This window comes from Psammomys obesus, unplaced genomic scaffold, assembly GCF_907164565.1.
Source record: "Psammomys obesus unplaced genomic scaffold, mPsaObe1.curated_primary_1811, whole genome shotgun sequence".
NCBI lineage: Eukaryota > Metazoa > Chordata > Mammalia > Rodentia > Muridae > Psammomys > Psammomys obesus.
Window position 1 is genome coordinate 1586275 of NW_026594014.1, and position 20396 is coordinate 1606670.

The window sequence follows — 20396 nt, forward strand, 5'->3', positions numbered from 1 at the left end:
AATTTGCTGATGTGTGGTGAATATCAGTCATGTGGTTTAAATTTGACCTGGATGGTCTGGGTACATTTTTTTTTTTTTTTTTGCTGTGAGGCAGGGAGATCACTCTACTGCACATTGCTTGATGTACTGTGTATGCTAGACACCAAGAGGCCAGTAGGAAGAAGGTGAAGTGCCTACTGAGAGCTAGAAGACTGCAGGGCCAAGTTTTGCAGTCAACTGCAATGCCAATCTCTGCAGGTCTGGGACAGTTCTATCCTTTGGTGGAGCCAAGGCTATGAATCATTATGCTGAACCCCTTCATAGGACTGTGTGCTTAACAGCTGCCTTGACACTCAGGCCTCACTTGCCAATCAGGGCCTTCAGGTAGGTGTACTCAACTGTCAGAATGGGGGAGGGTACTTACAGTCTGCCATGCTACAGGCTCATCTCTTGGACTGAGGGACTTTCTGGTTGTTCCCTGTGCTGCATTGTGACCTACTGGTGGGAATTGTGAGGACAGAAGGTCCTATTTCAGAAACTGCACCTTGGTGAATGAGGAGCCAGTTTCCACATGGGAAGGAGCCACAGGAATCAGTGTGGGATCATCCTGGGGGATAGTAGGAAGAGGCAGCTGTACTGTATCCCAGGCAGTCCTGTGAGGACTTATGAGGTCCCCTGAGTTCACATAAGGTCTCAGGCAATGCCTTGAGGTCTTTTGAGGTCCTGAAACTCTCAGGCAGAAGCAGGACCTCTGAGTAACTTTGTTCACCTGTTTGTGTCTGTGCAGATAATGGGGAGCAGGAGCCCTTGTGTGGAAACATCTTTGTTGCTGACATCACTACGCTATGAGCACACCTCAGCTCCTTTCATTGTCCCCCTAGAAGGCAGTTTCTTAACTTGCAGAGAGCAATAGTTTCTCTGGTATCTTCTAGAAGTTCTGCACCTTACAGTAAACATTCAGGTATAGGATCCCCGTGTAGTTAATTTTGTAGGGCCCATGCAGCTAAGTAACAGAGGAAAGCATTCTGTGGCCCAAAGCAGAGACAGTTGAGTCCATCCATATATCTTTCCACAGAGTGTAACTGTGGAAGCGAATCATTGTCATCCAGGTGTTTTACCTTCTCCTCAGTCCCCAGACACAAGATTTTGTTTGGCTCCATTTTATCCCAGTTGGGTATGCTCTGGGCTGTGATCAGACAGACTGTCCATGTTGGCTGGAATTTAAGACCTTTGGATTCCTACTTTAAATTGAATTTACTAGCTTTTGAGGCACTTTTTCACAGTTAGAAAGGCAGCTTCTGTATGATTTAAACACTCACACTTACCCACATCAAGAGACTGCCTTCATTGCTTTCAGCTGACCTGATCCAAGGTTTCCTAGGTTTTCTGATGGAACTGGGTAGGGACATAGACTCAAAGAAAAGATAGGTTCTTAAATCTGAGTTTGGAGACCTCAAATTGTTTAATCTCTTCTTACAGTAGGGAACATTATATTAAGGAAGCCTGTAATTGAGCCAGAGGAATTGGCTCCTCTTTTGGGGGGAAATGTCCCCCGCTACCCCCCCATTCCCTTCAAAACCTTTCCCTCTTCTTTAGGGCTCTTTCTGCTTAGTTTATATGCATGACATGGTTTATATTTCCCATCCACCTCCTATCTCTGAACACTTAATGGAACTAGTTGTATAAAATTAGGAGGTATGCCTTTGTGGGAGTAGGTTTGTCTTGTTTATTGAGGTATGTCATTGTAGGTGGGCTTTGAAGTTTTGAAAGACTATTGCAAGGCAAATGTTTCTTTTTGCTTGCCTGCCAATATCAAAAGATGTAATACTCAACCCTGTGCCTGCCTATTGTGATGCTTCCTTTCAAGACGATAATGGACTAATAAGCTGTCATTATAGTCAATCCCCAAATTAAAAGTATTTCAATATAGGAGTTACCTTGGTCATAGTTTTTCTTCACAGCCATAGAACAATCATTAAATAATATTCTTTGTGTAATATTTTGGCTAATTATTTCTGTGTATTCTGCCCACTTCCTGTAAAATTGAATAAGGCTAAATGAAAGTGTAATGGACTTACAAAACATTCAGTCTATGGAAAGGTTATTAGCAAGATTCATACTCAATCTGTTCCATAGAGAAAAAGAGCAACAATAGGGGCAGAAGTAAATGAAACATGTGTGGTTTGGTGGGGAGGGGGAAGAGGGATTCAGAAAAATAGCACTAGATGGTTTTGATTGCCGAAACAGAGGCAGTAATTGTCAGGGAGGTTAGAGCCATTAAAGAGAAGGTACCCTGTTTTCTGTTTCTTCTTTGGAAATACAGAAGACGTAAGGATACTACAGCATCCAGCAAGGTGTTTAACTATGGAAGGAAAAGGCCAGGTGATTCTTAGTCCTAGAAATCAGCTCCATTCAGAATCTGCTGGTGCCCTGTTGCACTGGAGCAGGATCCATCCAAAGCCAGGACCCTATGTGGTGGTATCTTTCTGCTACTTCTTCGTGAAAGAAGAAAGATACAGAATTTAAAGGTCATGGAGTCTTCCTTTATTGTTTCAGTTTAGCTGTTGTCACCATCTTTTTTGGCAGAATCATTGCCCTGGTGAGGATACTGTGAGACTTCATTGTATAAAGCAATGGAGATGAGGCCTGGGTTGCATTTTGAGAATACAGTTATGTTGAGATACCCAAGCTTTGAGACACCTGCCATGAATAGTTGCGTATAGGAAGTAGAAATAGCCAAAGAGGGAGATGCATGAGAAATTGCAGAGCGAAAGGGCCGTCTAAGCCCTTTGAAACTGAAGCCCCTGACACAGGCCTGAAAATTTTGGTGTTTGCCAAGCAGGGTTTCAGTCTCATCTTGGTCTAATATTTTCTTACATCTTTAAAGTGAAATGTGTATTCTGTTTCTTTCTGTAAATGTAGTTTTACTATGTGTTTTGATTTTACAAGATGTTTTACAAGATGTCACAATCGAAAGATTGCCTTGAGTGTCAGAGGAAACTTGGACATTTGAAGCTGTTGGGGCTGTTATATAATATGGGATTTTTTGAAGTTAGACTACATGCATTTTGCATCGTGGGGTTGACAGTGATCCTGTCATGACTTGGGTCAAAATGTGGGTTGAATGAAAAATCTCCCAGGTATGATGTATTTGAGCATTTGTCTCTGATTTGTGGCCTTCATTAGGGTGCTTATGAAACCCTTAGGAAGAGGAGCATTTCTGGAGGAAATTAGTTCCTGGGAAAGGGCATTGGGTGTTTATACCTCACCACACTTCCTCTTGTTTGTGTGCTTGAAACTGAGCAGGCTCTTCCCTTCTCATTTAGCCATGCCATCACCATTTCAGACTCCATCCCTAAATAATGTAAGATAAAATAGAAACCATTATTTTTTCTTGTTAAACCATTCTCTGGCCTGATATTGATATTTTTATGTTTGTATTTTTAGCTGATTGAATTAGATTTTTATGCATGTCAAGCATTTGCTCTTATGCTGAGCTTTACTCACATCTGTAACTTTTGAACTTTAGCAGACAGAATTATTTTTCGGACCATGATGGTGTGCATTCAGGACATTAATACTGATTTCCCAAATCATTGGCTTGTAGTTGTGTAACAGTCTCCCTGCATTTGTATATATTTTTACTTCTTTTTAATTTTTAAAATGTGTGCATGACATTTTTGCACATATCTGTATATAGATTTATACTGCTTGTGTGACTGGTTTTCACTGAAGTCAAAGAGAGCATTGGATTCTCTTGACCAGGAGTTAGGAGTGGTTGGGAGCGTCCAGGTGAGTGCTGGGGATTGATCCAGGTCCTCTGCAGAAGCAACAGGTGATCTTTATATGCTCTATCATTTTTGTGGTTGTTTGCTGTTGTTGTTTTATTGGTTTAGGATCCATATTTGCTTTACTAATGTTTTTGAGAATTTTTGAGAACTTTTTGATCTATTATTCAGTAACTTATTAAAAATACATTTCTTTGTAGGAATATCAGCTTAGCTTTACAGTTTAAAAGGGGTCACCTAAGTTTTCTGATAGACAAGTACTGAAATGATGACAGGTACAACAGATATTATATAAAAAGTTTTTTTGGATGGAGAGAGAGAGAGAAAGGAGAGAGGGGAGAGAGACATGATAGCAGGAGGGGAAGGGACGCTCCAACAGAGAAAGGGGAGAGAGCAGGAGACAGCAAGACAGCACAAGAGCAAGAAGGCAAGAGGGAGACCAAGTGGTGGGTTGGTTCTTTTATAGCCTCTGTGCAGCTGAACCAGGACTGCCAGGTGTGTCTACCTGGAGGGTGACACATGATGACATAGGTTACTAGGAAACCCAGAAGCAGGCTGTCTAAATACTAACATTCCTTCCTTTTTCTATAATTAAAAAATGAGGAGCTTGGGCTGCTTCTCATGTAAGGCAGGTTAAAATATATAAATATAGGTTCATTGGAAGTAGCTCGTTTGCTATGCAAGGGAGTGAGAGAGAGGAAAAAAGCAATAGCAACAAAATGTCTAGATTACATGGTCAAGAACAGGAGGGGAATCCCTTGCCCTGGAAAGTTCAGGGTAGAGGGTGGGGTTTGCTAGCCATGCCCAGCAGGAGATAGGGGACTGAGGAATGCTGGGAGAACCTAGAGCTACTTGTCCTGGGCCTGAAGCACTCTATTCCAGCCTTTTGTTAATAATAAGTAAATAACAGGTGGAGATTCTCTTCTGGCTACTTCCTGCTGACACTGGGGACACTACGGAGGTCAAAAGGCTGAAATGCTGGCCAAGTCCAGGAAGAACAGGCTGTTTTGATGCAGTCTAAGGTCTGTGAGAACATCCATGGCTGGGAGGATAAAGTGCAGGTCCAGCTTTGATGAAGTCTGTGAGATCAGATTGGAACACCCGTAGGTAGTTTCTTAGGTGCTGTCATGGATATAGAAAATACCTTGGTCTGGCAGGATACTGGAACATATACAGAGGTAGAAGACAAAGTTAAGTAGGTTATGGAGAAAATTCCTTTAGGTGTACATTTAAAACTTTTGAGAGAGCGAACAGAGGTGGAAGGTTTGGATCAAAGAGACTTGAACATGGGAACCTCCATTTACCCAATCATTGGTGGTAATTAAAAAGGTTTTATTTTGGATCTGTCATCTAAGGGAACTTGAGGCCACATTTGGTTGCAGGAGTGTGTAAGCTTAGAGGCCCTTAAAATAGGCACTAGGTATAGAAACCTGACATTCTCCAGAAGACATCTCAGAAGAGAATCTGGAGGAAAGGACGGATGGACTATTCCCATTGGGCAGGTAGGAGTCAGTGACCTGTCAAGGTGTCCCAAGAGCAAGGTTTGACTCAGTAGATTAATATGGTATAATCTGTTCCAACAGCTTGTCAGCATTGGCCCGAAACCAAGGGCAGAGTTGCCCGTAGCAGACATGGTTTGTCTAGCTAGGATTTTGTAGATGAGCGAGATTGGGAGGGAGCAAAACTGTGCTGATAGAGGGAAAATCTTACTCAGGGGAGGAGGTCCTAGATGAAGGGTTTGGGTGTAGGTTGGCAAGAGCAGTAGGGAGTGTTTGCGCCAACCAGAAGTGAAGACTCCCAAATCAGTCGGTGTCTGATGTAGGCATGTAGCAATGGGTACAAAACCAGAGAAAGGGGAGGAATCCCATCCTCTGAGATGGCAGTAGGTGGGAAACTTATCTGGAGTCCAACTGAGCTGAGAGGTGGATTCAGGTGGCTTTCCTGCAGCTTACAAGAATCCCTTTTAAGTTTTAGAAAGGAGATAAGACTTTAGACATGTTAGCATCACCATTGTAACCTGCAGTGGAATATACATTATGGAAAAAGGCAGCAGACACACACCTTTGTGTGAACAACATAAACATTCTTTAAGGTGAGCTCTGAAAAGGCCTTTTGTGAAGCAGAAAGGGCAAAAGCCCACTCAATCTTAACTTTTAGTATGATTACACATTATGGAAAAGAGGCTTAGCCAATGTTTAATTTTGCATTTACCAACTTTAAAATATTTTCTTAGTCACTCAAACATTTATAACTTTAATTTACCAACCTTAAAACACTTTCTTACACCTTCAAACATTTATAACTTGCATTTACCAATCTTAAAACACTTTCTTAGGCTCTCAATCCTTTAGACCCATCATAACTTGCATAGACCCTCAAACATTTGTAACTTGCATTAACCAATCTTAAAGTACTTTCTTAGATCCTCATAACTTCTGTATCCTGAGGTTTTGTATTTAATTATTTACTATGAGACATAGGGGAGACTGTTGTGAACATTCATTGTCCTTTAGCTAAAGGGATGGTAAAAGGTTACATCTGAGGCCTATTTTTTGAGTCTGATAACAAACATATAACAGTGCAAGGAGGAAGGCTTAAGGCCTGGTCTCCTGCATATGAAGACTGAGAAGGCACCTGAAGCCTCCCAAGACAGAAGTTGGCAATATGTCCGTGGGACCCGAGTGTGAGATTTAAACAAACCTGCAGTGTTACCCAGTGCTGGGCGATGGTGGTGGAGGTCGCTAAATCTAGGAGCCATTTGTCCTCTACCAGTCCAAGGAGCTTGAAGGCTGTAAGTGTCTGCAGCTCTTGCGCTGGTTGAGCCTCCATGGCTGGGCCTAGAGGACAAGCGTATACGGGAGCATTTTGACTTCAGAGGCCAGTCTGCCAGCAGGCAGTCATGGCTTGTTGCGGCAGCTGTGGGACCAGCATTCTTCCCAGCTGCATTTGAAGCAGTCACCTGGTGGAGTTGACTTTTGGTTATACCCTGGCGCAATGGGGCATTGTATTTCTGCTGGAATGCCAACAGCCTCAGAGCAGCAAGGTATGGAGCACAGTTTTGTCCTGTAGATGAGCCTATTGGGGAGACTCTAATTATTTTTACCATCTCCTGTGTGGTGACTCAAGGACCATCCTCAGCTGTTCAATTAAGATAGCAGTGAGACCATGTTTGCGTCTGTAGGACTGTAAATATATTTTTGGACGCGTTAGAGGACTTGATCATCTATGAGATGAGTGGCTATTAACTTGCATTTTTAGGACTTTGGGTTTCGTTCCTGTTAAGTTGGAGCCTTAAAAGTCATAAACAGTCCATTAAAGCGAGACCATAACAGTTTCCTGTATGATATAGTGTATAAAAAATCCACACCTTATAAATGTCTAAGGCTATGTTATAGATTAATAATGTTACCATATTTAGAAAATAAAAACAGGCATATTTTAACATTTTTACAGTAAAGATTTAGCACAGTGACCACGTTTTAACATAAATGAATAAATGCCTCTAAAATTAATAGATCTTAATTTAGAGTATTCTTGGAATTATATCATATCGTTTTAAGGGTATCTAGGCAAAAACTTTTATTTAGTAAACCCTGAGTTATAAGTTTTAAAACCAATAATATAGTAGAACAGTATAAAGCAATTTTAAAATTACATTTGAATTTATTAATACCAAACCTATTAGCCAGAAAGCCTATGGTGAATCTGGATCACAGGCACTCCTGATGGGAGAAACAGCATTTATTAATTCAGGAATTGATAAAGACATAGGCAGTTAGATGTACACTTAAAATTAACTTAATTTGAATAGACCTTTATAACCTTGAAATTTTAGCATCACATAAAAATTATTTTGAACCAGGGTTGGATCATATATATATATATATATATCATGTTGTAAAAATATAACTTTAAATTAATATACAACTGCATACCCATTTAAAATGAGACTTCTTGTTTTTAGCCTAAAAGGAGATAAACAGTTAGTTATGACTAAGGAAGTCTTATAAATGTAAACCCAATGAGCAAATGATATAAATCATTAGATAAGAATTTACAGCATAAATTTTTTTTTTTTTAAAGAGCAGAGTGTACAGAAATTAGGAAGAAAAGAATTTTTTAAAATGTAGGGCCTTAGAGGTCGGAGATGTTTTGAGAGCCAGTGTTTAGAAAGTGGTTTATAGTTCTGCGGGGTGGGGGAGGGGCAAGCATCTGTGAGACCCCAGCTCATGGCACACCTTCTCTATTCTAAAACCAACATGGCAGCTTGCCATGTGTGGTGCCAACCGCAGCGGCACAGCGAGACCAGGTGCTTGCTGGTGGGATGGCTATCCCTGCCCGTTTTGAAACTCTCTGCTTACACTTGGTAGCTGAAAACCCTTCTCTGCAAGCAAACCTCTCGTGGCAGACATTCCTAGGGAGATTTAAAACCTTTTGTGTGGGGGTGCCGAGGCAGCAGCACAATTTAAAGCCATCTGTGTGTGCGCAGGGTCCCCAGCAATTGCTTACCTAACAGCGATAGTTTAAAGCATGCTGTGTCTGTGACAGTTCCAGCTTCTGGTGCGAGTGTCCCAGTCTCTCCAAGCTGGTTCTAGCACAGCGTGAGTGTCCTCCTTGTCCCAGGTGCTAGGAGCACATGGCAGGTCTCCGAGTCTGAGCAGCCACAAGCAGAGGGACAGGTGTGCAAGGTAAAGGCAGGGCAGTTGAGAAAGTGTAGGTTTTAAGGCATATGTGGTTGAGTGGTGGTTAGGGATAGGTGGAACAGAAGAAAAGTCTGTTGTGGGCATCATTGTTTGCTTAAAGGTGTGCTGGTGTGACCAGACCAGGTGTTAGGATTGTACATTGTTACACGGTGGGTTCACAAATCACACCACACGACTGCTTTCATGTGGGAGGTTTATTAAGGAAGGGGGAAGAGGTCACAGAGACCGTCTCTGGGTAGGGCAAGAGATAGACAGAGAGAGAGGAGGTGGTACAAGTTCTCTTATAAGGTGATCCAGAGCATGCACAGGTGGTTTTGGGTGGTCCATAGGTGGCCTCATGGATGCCTGATATCGGGTTTGTCAGGTCCCTCGGGGCTGGTTGTAGAGATGCCTGCTTAGGGATCCCAACAACAGGTGCTACCAGGAGAGCCCTTCCTGGCTCAACAAGTACAGGATTAGAATGAATGTTTAAATCATTGAAGGAAATTTGATTGAGCCCTTTAGTACTCTATCTTTTTGCTTTATTTGTTGGAGACAGAATCTCACTGTATACCTTTGGCTGTCCTGGAAATCTACATAGAGCAGGCTGGCCTGGCAATCACAGTTTCACCTGTTTGTTTTTCCTGTAGTTTGGGATTAAAAACATGCACCACTAAGCCCATATTGTCCCCCTTTTTTTATGTTAGTCATTTTGATACAATTTTGCTGATACAAACTAGTGTTGTGTGTCTCAGTGTGTATGTTACTATATTCTATTTAGTTGGCACAGAAATGTACGACATCACCCTCAGTTTCAATTTCCTTATTAAGTGAGTTAGTGACTCCATTTGAAATGCTATTACATGGAGTTAACGTACCAAGTGCACAGAATTATGTAAATATATCCTGAATAAACTGTACTTTTACAGTGAAGTAAGATACACCATTTCTATTATGTACGTGTTTGGGACATTTTAGGATGCAGTGACCTATGAGGATGTGCATGTGAACTTCACTCATGAAGAGTGGGCTTTGCTGGATCCTTCCCAGAAGAGTCTCTACAAAGACGTGATGCTGGAGACCTACTGGAACCTCACTGCTATAGGTAAGAACTGGAGTTTTCTTCCACTTTTTACCTTAGAGAGACAAGCCTTTCTTGGAGATTGGTGCTCTTCTGTGGATTTTACTATGAAAGGAAGAATGTAGTAAAGGAATCAGGCATTGTTCTTAGGTTCACCTAAGAAAGTAATTTCAGTTTTGCATAATTTCCAGTAATATATCAGATATTTTCTGGTACTGTATTTTAGGGTACAAATGGGAAGATCACAATATTGAAGAACATTGGCAAAGTTCTGGAAGACATCGAAGGTAATTTTCATATTCTAGCTGATATGTATGTGCCTTTGAAGAAATTTTATGTACCTTGAAGTTTTAATGAAAAGCAGCAGTGTAAATAAGCACAGCATTGGAGTGATTATTAACGTCTTAAAACAGCATGTATCTCAATATCATATAGCTGATCATTGTTTGCAGACCTTTCCTTTAAGAAACTGGTGGTCTGCATAGCAATGGCTTCTGTAGACACGTGTGTTTGAATGCTTGGCCCATAGGGAGAGGCACTGTTAGGAGGTGTGGCCTTGTTGGAGTAGGTGTGACCTTGTTAGAGGAAGGTGTCATTGTGCAGGTGGCCTTTGAGGTCTCCTATGCTCAAGCTATGCCCAGTCTCCTGCTGCCTGAGGATTAAGTTGTAGACCTCTCAGCTCTGTCTCCAGCATCATGCCTGCCTGCATGGCACCATGTTCCCTGCTATGACAGTAATTGACTAAACTTCTGAGACTGTAAGCCAGCTGCAGTTAAATGTTTTCTTTCATAAGAGTTACTGTGGTCATAGTGTCTCTTCACAGCAATGGAAACCCTAAGACAAACAAAACAAGAAGCCAGGTATTGGTGGTATATAACTTTAATCCCAGCACTCAGGAGGCAGAGGCGGGTGGGTTTTCCAAGAGTTAGAGGCTAGCCTGGTCTACAGAATGAGTTCCAGGAGAGCCAGGGCTACTCAGAGAAACCTTATCTTGAACCTACCCTCCCCCCCAACTAAAAAAAATAGAACAATGCTTTAACAAATGTCACAGTTTTAATCATATACATGTGGCTGGGCATGCTACTGCATGCCTTTAATCCCCGCACTCAGGAGGCAGAGGTGGGTGGATTGCTGTGAGTTTGAGGCCAGCCTGGTCTACAATGCAAGTCCATGACATTCAGGGCTACATAGAGAAACCCTGTCTCAAAAAAAATCTTAAAAAAAAAACATATACATGTGAGACCATTCTGTAGAACTGTCCATCCACTTAGTTTATTACCACCTAATTATTGTAAAAGGCATACATACTGGTAAGGAGATTGGGGTATATCTAAGAGATTTTATAAACAAATCATCCATATTAAAGCTACTGTCCTTCATATACTTGTAGTGACTTTTATGAAAGAAAAGGTTGTTATGGTGGAGAAATCTGAATCATCTATACCACATACCTATGAGACACAAATGGTTAGACTATATGAATGCAATGTGAAAACCTTTTATTTGTTATCCTTCATTTAATAGATGTATCATCTGTCACTCTGGATACAAACCATGTGAGCATAAGGGATATGGAAAGAATCAATGTACTTCTGTCTCTCCCAGAACAATTAGAAGATATTTAGTAGTCCCTGCTATGAGAAGACATGATGTCTGCAATACAAGTTTGCAATTACTTGGTTTTCCAACTTTAGTAGGAAAACATAAACAAACTCACACTGGAGAGAAACTTCATGAGTACAAAGAATATGGAAAATCTTCAGTCTGTCCTGGTTCACTTTGCACATGTAATGTGACTCATAGTATAGGAAAATGTTGTGGATGTAATCAGTGTGGTAGAACTCTGAGTTCCTCCAGTTCTTTTTTACCATGTGAAAAAACTCATATGGAAAAAAGAAATGATACATCTGAGCCATGTAATAAAGGCTTTGACTATCACAGGTATCTTGAAACACAGAAAAGGACCAATAATGAAAAGGATCTTCATGAATGTAATCAACACGATAAAGCCTTTAGATCTAATTCCTCTTTACAGTTACACCAAAGAAATCTTTTGGAAATAAAATCTTTTGGAAATGAAGATAATCAAAGTGACAAAGCGTTTCCATATCATAGTCTTCATCAAGTACCTAGATTTCATCCTAGAGAGAAAAGGTATGGATGTCATCAGTGTGGTAAAGCCTTTGTATGTCCCAGTTATCTTCAAATACATGAAAGAATTAATACTTCAGAGAAACCCTTTGAATGTAATCAGTGTAGTAAAGCCTTTGCTTATAAAAGTCATCTTCACAGGCATGAAAGGATTCATACTGGAGAGAAACCCTATGGATGTAATAAATGTGGTAAAGCCTTTGCATGTAACAGTTATCTTCAAATGCATGAAAGAAGTCATACCGGAGAGAAACCCTATGAATGTAATCAGTGTGGGAAAGCCTTTGCACGTAATAGTCATCTTCACAGACATGAAAGAAGTCACACGGGAGAGAAACCCTATGAATGTAATCAGTGTGGTAAAGCGTTTGGGTGTAACAGTAATCTTCAAAGGCATGAAAGAAGTCACACTGGAGAGAAACCCTATGGACGTAAACAATGTGATAAAGCCTTTGCACAGAATAGTAAACCTCAAAGGCATGAAAGAAGTCATAGTGGAGAAAAACCCTATGGACGTAAACAATGTGATAAAGCCTTTGTACAGAACAGTTGTCTTCACAGTCATGAAAGAAGTCTTACTGGACAAAAACCCTATGAATATAATCAAATTGGTAAAGCCTTTGCACGGAACAGCCATTTTTTCCATCATGGAAGAAGTCATATTAGAGAAAAATCCTATGGATGTAGGCAATGTGGTAAAGCCTTTGGACGTAACAGTAATCTTCAAAGGCATGAAAGAAGTCATACTGGAGAGAAACCTTATGAATGTAATCAGTGTGGTAAAGCCTTTTCACAGAGCAGCCATCTTCATAGGCATGAAAGAAGTCATACTGGGGAGAAACCCTATGAATGTAGTCAATGTTGTAAAGCCTTTGCTTGTAAAAGTGATCTTCACAGGCATGAAAGAAGACACACTGGAGAGAAACACTATGGGTGTAATCAATGTGGTAGAGCCTTTTTACAGAACAGTCATCTTCACAGGCATGAAAGAAGTCATACTGGACAAAAACCCTTATGAATGTAATCACCGTGATAAAGCTTTTGTGTGTTTTAGCAACCTTCAAAAGCATGACCGAATTCACACTGGTAAAAAGCCCCATGAACCTGAATGAATAAGGTAAAGTCTTGAATTCCACATACATTTTTTTTCACTGAGCTATCTCACTGGGATTTGAGTAAGATTAGTAGAAAATATTGTCTACTTTACAAACTTTAAACATATTGTCATACAGGAATACAGGAACATAGAACAACTTAAATAGTACAACTTATTTCCAACTGAAACTGATACTGATTTGTCATTATTTTTTAGATTATGTTACTTTATCCTGAAGACTAAATGCTCATTCTTAACGTTTCTCAGAAATACAGATGAATGCCAGAGAATTGTTTCAAGAAGTAAAGGTAGTTCCTCCTGAGGTTGATGACCTGAGTTCATTCTCTGGGAGACAAATATTACTCATTCAGGTTTTTCTCTGGTTAGTCCTCATGGATTGTTTGTACACCCACACACCAGCATTTACATCAATATTTTTGAGATGGAAATAATGGCCAGTGAATTCTCTCAGTAGTTTAGGACACTTGCTGCTAAACTTGACTAGCTTGTTTTTTTCTGGGTACTCACATAGAAGAACTCTATAATAGATACCTGTCAATTGTCCTGATACTGGCACATGTCCACCAGGTAGTACGTATGTTTATATACATTTAAAAATTTTTGTTTGTTTTTGGTTTATTTGACACAGGGTTTCTCTGTGGAGCCTTGACTGTCCCAGAACTCACTCTGTAGACCAGCCTGGTCTCAAACTCAGAGATCTGTCTGCTTGTGCCTCTGCTTCCTGGGTACTGGGATTCAAGGCTTGCTCCACCACCACCTTGCCAGTTAAAAAACTTTAAAGAGGTAAAATTTACAAAGCAATTAACCAAAATATTAAGAACATGGGGAATAATTTACCAGTTGAAATTAATACATTGAAAATTTCCAAGAAGTGTTACTGTTCATCAAAACATGATGGTTCCTGTTTTGATCTTACCTTATTTTTTCATTGCCTTATTCAAAGACAAGTTATTAAAAATAAAATCTCACTTGGTCATAGTGTTGCTTACTTGTAATCCCAGTACTTGTGAGACACAGGCATGTGGATCTCTCGATGTTTAAGGCCAACCTGGTCCACATAGTGAGTTTTGGGATGGCCATAACTATTTAGAGAAATTCTGTCTTAAAAATCCAAAAAGGGAGTTTGTAAAGATGATTGCTTTTTCAAAGAACTAAGGTTTAATTCCCAGCACATACATGGAAATTCACAACTGTTTGTAAGTCAAGTTTCATGGTATCCAACACCCTCACACAGATATACAGGCAAAAGTTATGCATGTAAAATAAAAATCATTTAAAAAAGCATATATCACATTATGAGACTTTACTTAACATAATTTGGACTCATGTTTACACAAGTAAAAGTCCTTGCCTACATCTAGAGAACTGTGTTAACAATTATAATAAGAACCAATGTGCAGTGTCCATTCAGAAATCCTGTTCAATCCTTCAATGCCCAAACAGCAACAATGTTCATCACCTATTAAGTGATAGAAGGCAGAATGAGGAAAGGGGCATCTTCATTTTCTGTATTATAATGGCATCTTTGGGAGCTGGAGATTTGACTCCATAGTACTTCTGCTGTTGGGTAGCCAAGGTTGGTTCTTAGCACCCACATCAGATGGCACAAAACTACCTATAAATCCTGGTCCAGGACACCTGATGAACTTTTCTGCCTTTTCTGGGCACCTGGTATTCTTATGGTGTAAAGACAGAGGTATATGTGGTGTGTGTGTGTGTGTGAGATATGTATGTATGTATGTATGGTACTCTATTTTATATATATAATGTATGCTGTATAAATAGGGTATTTTAAAAGTTGCTTTCTTCATGTATATTTTGTTACTTTTTAATTAACATTAAATAAATTTAATGTATATTGTCAGAACACTGTCTTGGAATGGAATCCTATGAAGAGAGTTCTGAGTGCTTATGTGAATGCTCAAAAAAACAAGACTATCATGACCTAGATTTCTTCAAATCCCAGTATTGCTTTTAGAATGTGTTTTGGGGTTTCTCTCAATAACCAGTTAGAAGTGAGTTTCTTTTCCTATTACTCACTATTGTTCATTGTTATTAAGTTAAAATTTTAAACTACCTTTATATACTTCTGTGGAAAAACATTGTTTTTCTGACTGTATCCAGCTTGAGCACATAAGAACTTTACTCATTTGATTTTTTCCCAAACATCAAAGTACAAATTGCCTGGGTCTCTGAATAAAGTTGGCTATTACATAGACTCATTAGACTTCAGTCTTCCTAATCTGTCGGCTCCATTCTCCCAGATCCCACTATCTAGTACAATGATAAGTGGCCCTTGAACAGGGACCAGAGGTCGTGTAGAATGTGAGACAGTGAGGACCCTCAGAGAAGTGGGTAATTGAAAATAATGGGGCAGACCTTGGGAAGGCTTTTGCCTTATGTTGAGCTAGTACAAGGAACACAAGTCTTAAAACCACAACTAGTAGATTACTTGCAAATTGTTTTTAACTCCTGATTTCCAGAAGATGGAACATAGGTCAAGAAGTATGAGACAGAGTCCAAAAGGATATTGAAAAGGTATAAAAATTAAAGGGAAAGACCCCTGTTCAATTTTGGATCACTTGGTCATCAACTTGGACTGTTATCAAAATAATTAAGGAAATTAAGGAGCATATTAATCATGAGGAAGTAAAGATGAATTCCTTAAATGAATATAAACTTTATGATCAAACTTTAAAATTGGCAAAAGAAGCAAAAAAAAAACAAAAACAAAAAACAAAAAAAAAAAAAAAAAAAAACCAAAAAAAAGCAAAAAAGATGAGTTTCCTCATTTCAGGTGACTGCTTCCTCAGCTCCCTGACTGGAACTTCCTTTAGAACATATCCATTTTCTTAAAAAGACCCTCAAATATGTACGTGTTGAATATTTTATTAATCAGTCTAAACTTTGAGTCTCCATTTGATCAGGACTTAGGAGAGGCTGTAAAAAGTTAATTTCATTTACCAATTCCTTTGTGGCCTCATGAACTGAGATTGGTCTTTCCAGTGCAATTATAGCAAGATCAAAATATTCATATGCACTAACCAATCTATTTATAAAAGGAGAGATGCATTAGGCAGTCCCCACATTATCTTGAGTCAAAAATAAATATAGGTATTTGAATTCAGACCAGTATAGGCCTTTGTATATCATGTGGATTCATCACTGACTTTAAACTTAGTTATTTTTCCCACTGAATTGTTTCTTACAGCATTACAGCACAAGAGGATAAAGTTTTGGAATGGATTTATTTACACCATAACAGTCAGAAAATACTAACTGGTCAAGGGGAGCTTGACAAGTCTTATTTACCTAAGCCCTGCTATCCCTAAGAATTGTCTTATTAAGTTTTGGATTGGCTCTTTGTCATGGGTGTGAGTTTGTAGGCACAGTGGGCCTAGAGAAGAAACATGCCAGTTGCCAGAAGTTGGTTTGTTGCAAAACCTACGTAACCACGGAGACCCTTTGAGAAACTGCATTTCAACCAGGAACTGAAGTTGATCGGAGAGTATGGGCTCCGGAACCATGTGAAGTGTGAAGGGCCAAGTTTACCTTGGCCAAGATCCGCAAGGCTGCCTGGGAGCTGCTGATGCTGGAAGAAAAGGATCCACAGCATCATTTTGAAGGCAGTGCTCTCCTGAGGTGGCTTGTCCTCAGCAGGGGCTGGAGGAGGACAAGATGAAGCTGGTTACATCCTGCACCTGAAGATGAGGATTTCCTGGAGAGGCGGCTGCAGACCCAGGTCTCTATTGATCCATCCGTCCATCCATCCTACAGTTGCCTGCATGCCAGAAGAAGGTACCAGATCTCATTAGAGATGGTTGTGAGCCACCACATAGTTGCTGGGAATTGAACTCAGGACCTTTGGAAGAAGAGCCAGTGTGCTCTCTCCAGCCTCAGACCCAGATCTTTTAAGCTGGGCCTGGCCAAATCTATTCACCATGCCCGTGTGCTTATCCGCCAGCGTCATGAGGGTCCGCAAGCAGGTGATGAACATCCCATCCTTCATTTTCCATCTGGGCTCCCGCAAGCACATTGTCTTCTCCCTCCATTCTCCTTCAGTGAAGAGGAAGAACACCAAGGTGTTCCAGGGTGGTGCTGGAGCTGGTGATCATGAGGAAGAGAAATTAATACCTTCCTGCACTGGAGGACTGTCTAGTTTTCCAGTTGACTAATAAACAGAATTGACACTTGGTTAAAAAATTGTTTTGGATTGAAAATACTTCTTTTATACAATACATATTCATTCTGATGATAAGATATATTTTGCCTTTTCTGATCCATCACTCAATTATAAAGAATATCAAAGGATATCAAAGGACTGTATTTCCTTAATGTTTGACAGTCTCCCCTACTACTTTTCAATGCAGTGTTGGAAAGGTTTTACAGCCTGTGAGGCAGGAATTCCCTCAGGCTTAATTATTCATTATATAGGTGATATCCTGTTAGCTACCTCCAAAGAGCTACAATACATATATGTTATGACTCAGGATATGCTACATAAAAAATGGGCTTATTATTGCACTGAAGAGGTAAATATTTGGGACATATTATTAGAACTGCTGCTAAACCGCAAAAAAAAAAAACAAAACCAAAAACAAACAAAAAACAAAACAAAAAATCAAAGTCCATTAGACCAGACAATTTTTAAAAACTTAATAACTTTTAGAAGTTAGAAGAGCATATTAATTTGCCATATCATCCTTTTGAAATGCCTAATTATATACAAATGATTTTACTTAAAACTGTAGAAGGACAGACGACATTGGATAGTTCCTGAACATTCCCTCAAGAGGTAAAGTAAGACTACAGGTGTTTGAATCCAGGGTGAAAGGGGCATTTGTGCAGCATGTGGAGTCTTTGCTGTCTTTATTTGCTAAACTGTTTCCTACATGTGTTACAGCACAAGAGGATAAACCTTTGGGGAAATACTAATATTTATGATCATCCTTTTTTAAAATTATACTTTATTTACTTTGTATTCCCCCTCTAGTTCTCTCCCTCCTCCCCTCCCAATCTCTTCCTTCCTCCCCCTTCTCCATACACTCCCCTCCTCAAGTTCACTGGTAGGGGAGGGTTTCTTTTTCTTCCTTCTGATCCTAGTCTATTAGGTCTCATCAGGAGTGGCTGCATTGTCTTCCTCTGTGGCCTGGTAAGGCTGCTCCCCCCTCAGGGGGAAGTGATCAAAGAGCAGGCCAATCAGTTCATGTCAGAAGCAGTCCCTGTTCCCATTACTATGGAACCCACTTGGACACTGAACTGCCATGGGCTACATCTGTGCAGGGGTTCTAGGTTATCTCCATGCATGATACTTGGTTGGAGTATGAGTCTCAGGAAAGACCCCTGTGCTCAAATTTTTTGGTTCTGTTGCTCTCCTTGTGGACCTTCTGTCCTCTCCAGATCTAACTGTTATTTCCCACTTCTTTCGTAAGATTCCCTGCATTCTGCCCAAAGGATCATGCTTTTTTTTTTTTTTTTTTTTTTTAATTTTTATGATCATGCTTTTTAACCCAAAGCCATAGCTTTTGCTAGGACTCAAAGGCATGAGTCTACTCCAGATGTTTTACGGACAACTATTAGCTGTTTTTTCTACAATGTAGATTTTAATAAAGATTAATGCTAATATATCTAAAACTTTTATCTATTTTTTGTAAACTAAAGATTCATGTAAGTTTCAGGGAATTAGGGAAGTTATAAGACTTCCACTTTTCACAGATCAAATGTACTCCAGATAAGTACAGCCTGCATTTCCACATCTGCCTATTCCTGAGGGTGGGATCTCTCTGCTGGTAGTGGGGTTTCTTCCCTTCCCTAATTACTAGTATTATGGACCGGAAAGTCCCAAATGTGAAATTTTTCTTTAAGTTCCTAAACTTCTGTCCCTAGTCTGTATTTTTGTCAGCAGATTTTCACTTAGCTGACTGACACCATCCAAGAATGAGCTGCAGACTAAAAATTGCTGTGAGCCCTGAACTTGCTGAAAGTGACTGGTCCAGTCCATGTAATTGCTCCCTGTCTTTTCAGGTGGGTCAGCAAACCAGATGCCTCTGATGAATGTCCCAGTGCCTAAATCCTCTCTTACATTTTCATTAGCATTCCAGCCTTCCTGTGCCCTGACAAAGATGCCCTAGTTTCAGCAGGAAGTAGTTATAGAAGAGTATGTTGCCTCTTGTCTCAGATGGGCTGGGATGTTAGATCAAAAGGAAACTCCCTGACATAGGGAACAAAATGGCTACCATAGTGCTGGCATACCAGGAAAGGTACATGTTAAGACCAAATAGATCCAGATTATCAACACATATATTCATTAGCTGAAATAGTTGTACAATATGATAGGGCACTCTCAACTTCTCTATGTAAACCAAAGATTGTATAGATTTAAGAAAAAATTGTTGTTTCTATACAAACCACCCAGGAATCATTAGAAATAATCTAGCTATACTAAAAACAAACAAACAAACAAACAAAAGTGGGAGGACTGAGATAAAGTTAATAACTGGTCCACATTCTCATTTCCAGGTTTCTTCTAGATAGTAACTCTGATTTCAGCCATCCGAGGGCCTTTGACCCTTCTGTTTCTGATAATTGCTCTTGGCTCTTGCATCATTAATGCCTTAACTAGATGACAATTTCTGTCTGGGAACAGTTAAGCTGATAGTTATCATATCCCAATATAAACAGGTACCCACTGCAGAGTCAAGAATTTGACTCAGAGTACAACTCAAGAGGGGGAATGTGAGCTCTAAAGTTAAGTTCATGTTTTAATTGCTGTCCCTAAGAGATCCTTGAAACAAAATACCCCTAACCTGGAAGCCCCTTACCCAGGGACAGCTATGTCATGAAATACTGGCGGTTGTTGTTCATAGGAGGTAACAAGCCATATGTTTTCACTTCTCTGAACAAGGTTGTTTCACTCAGCTGTACCAGATGTGCTTGATCTCATGGGAGGGAAGTACATATGCAGGCAACAAATCAGAGGTATGCTCGCCCCTGATTGAATGGAAGTGGGAGGTACGCAGGCTAGGAGGAACCTCAGGACATGTGCTTATCCCTGATTGGACATAGTGGGAAATACTGTGGGCTTATGGGATTGCCTTCTTAAGCCTCTGTAAGATGTGACTCATGGGCATTTTGGCCAGAGTCCATCCTCCTGGTCTGTATTTAATTAAAGCTTGCTTCAGATTTGGCTCGAAGCTTGTGGTAGAGGTCTCAAGTGGAGGTGTCCTCTACCAACCTGTGGGTCCAAGCTGTCCATCACTTCCTTTTGCATCCTTCATTTCTCTTTGGTTATACCATGTACTCTTAAGTAGCACTGGATTAGGGTATGTCACCAGAATATTAATAGTTCCACTAGTCTTCGGGATACTTGTGTGGCAGCCAGGTCAGGAGACACTCTGTAACCCAATGTCTGGAATTCTTGTAGCAGTTCCTCAGTGGCCCTCCTAAAATCTCAGTTTCAGAGGACAGGAGTATGTCATCCACATTCTGTAAAAGCATGGTCCCAGGAAACTTCTGACAGAGGGCAGGAGGTCAGTACTTAGTGCCACGTCAAATAGTTCTTAAATCCTTGGGGAAAGTTTGTACAAATAAGTTGTCCA

General features: G+C 40.2%; 1 protein-coding gene and 1 pseudogene across 1 annotated transcript in view; both read left to right on the forward strand.

The window, feature by feature from the left end:
• LOC129684585 (zinc finger protein 431-like) overlaps nt 1–15513 on the forward strand; it is a 58882-nt gene extending 43369 nt beyond the window's left edge. Inside the window, 2 exon segments of the mRNA XM_055617796.1 lie at nt 11675–12690; nt 12692–15513. Of these exon segments, the coding sequence (XP_055473771.1) occupies nt 11675–12690; nt 12692–12793 (1118 nt within the window). The 3' untranslated portion in view covers nt 12794–15513.
• A 126-nt stretch (nt 15514–15639) lies between these two features.
• Nucleotides 15640–16987, forward strand: LOC129684589 (40S ribosomal protein S9-like; annotated as a pseudogene).
• The last annotated feature ends 3409 nt before the right edge of the window (nt 16988–20396 follow it).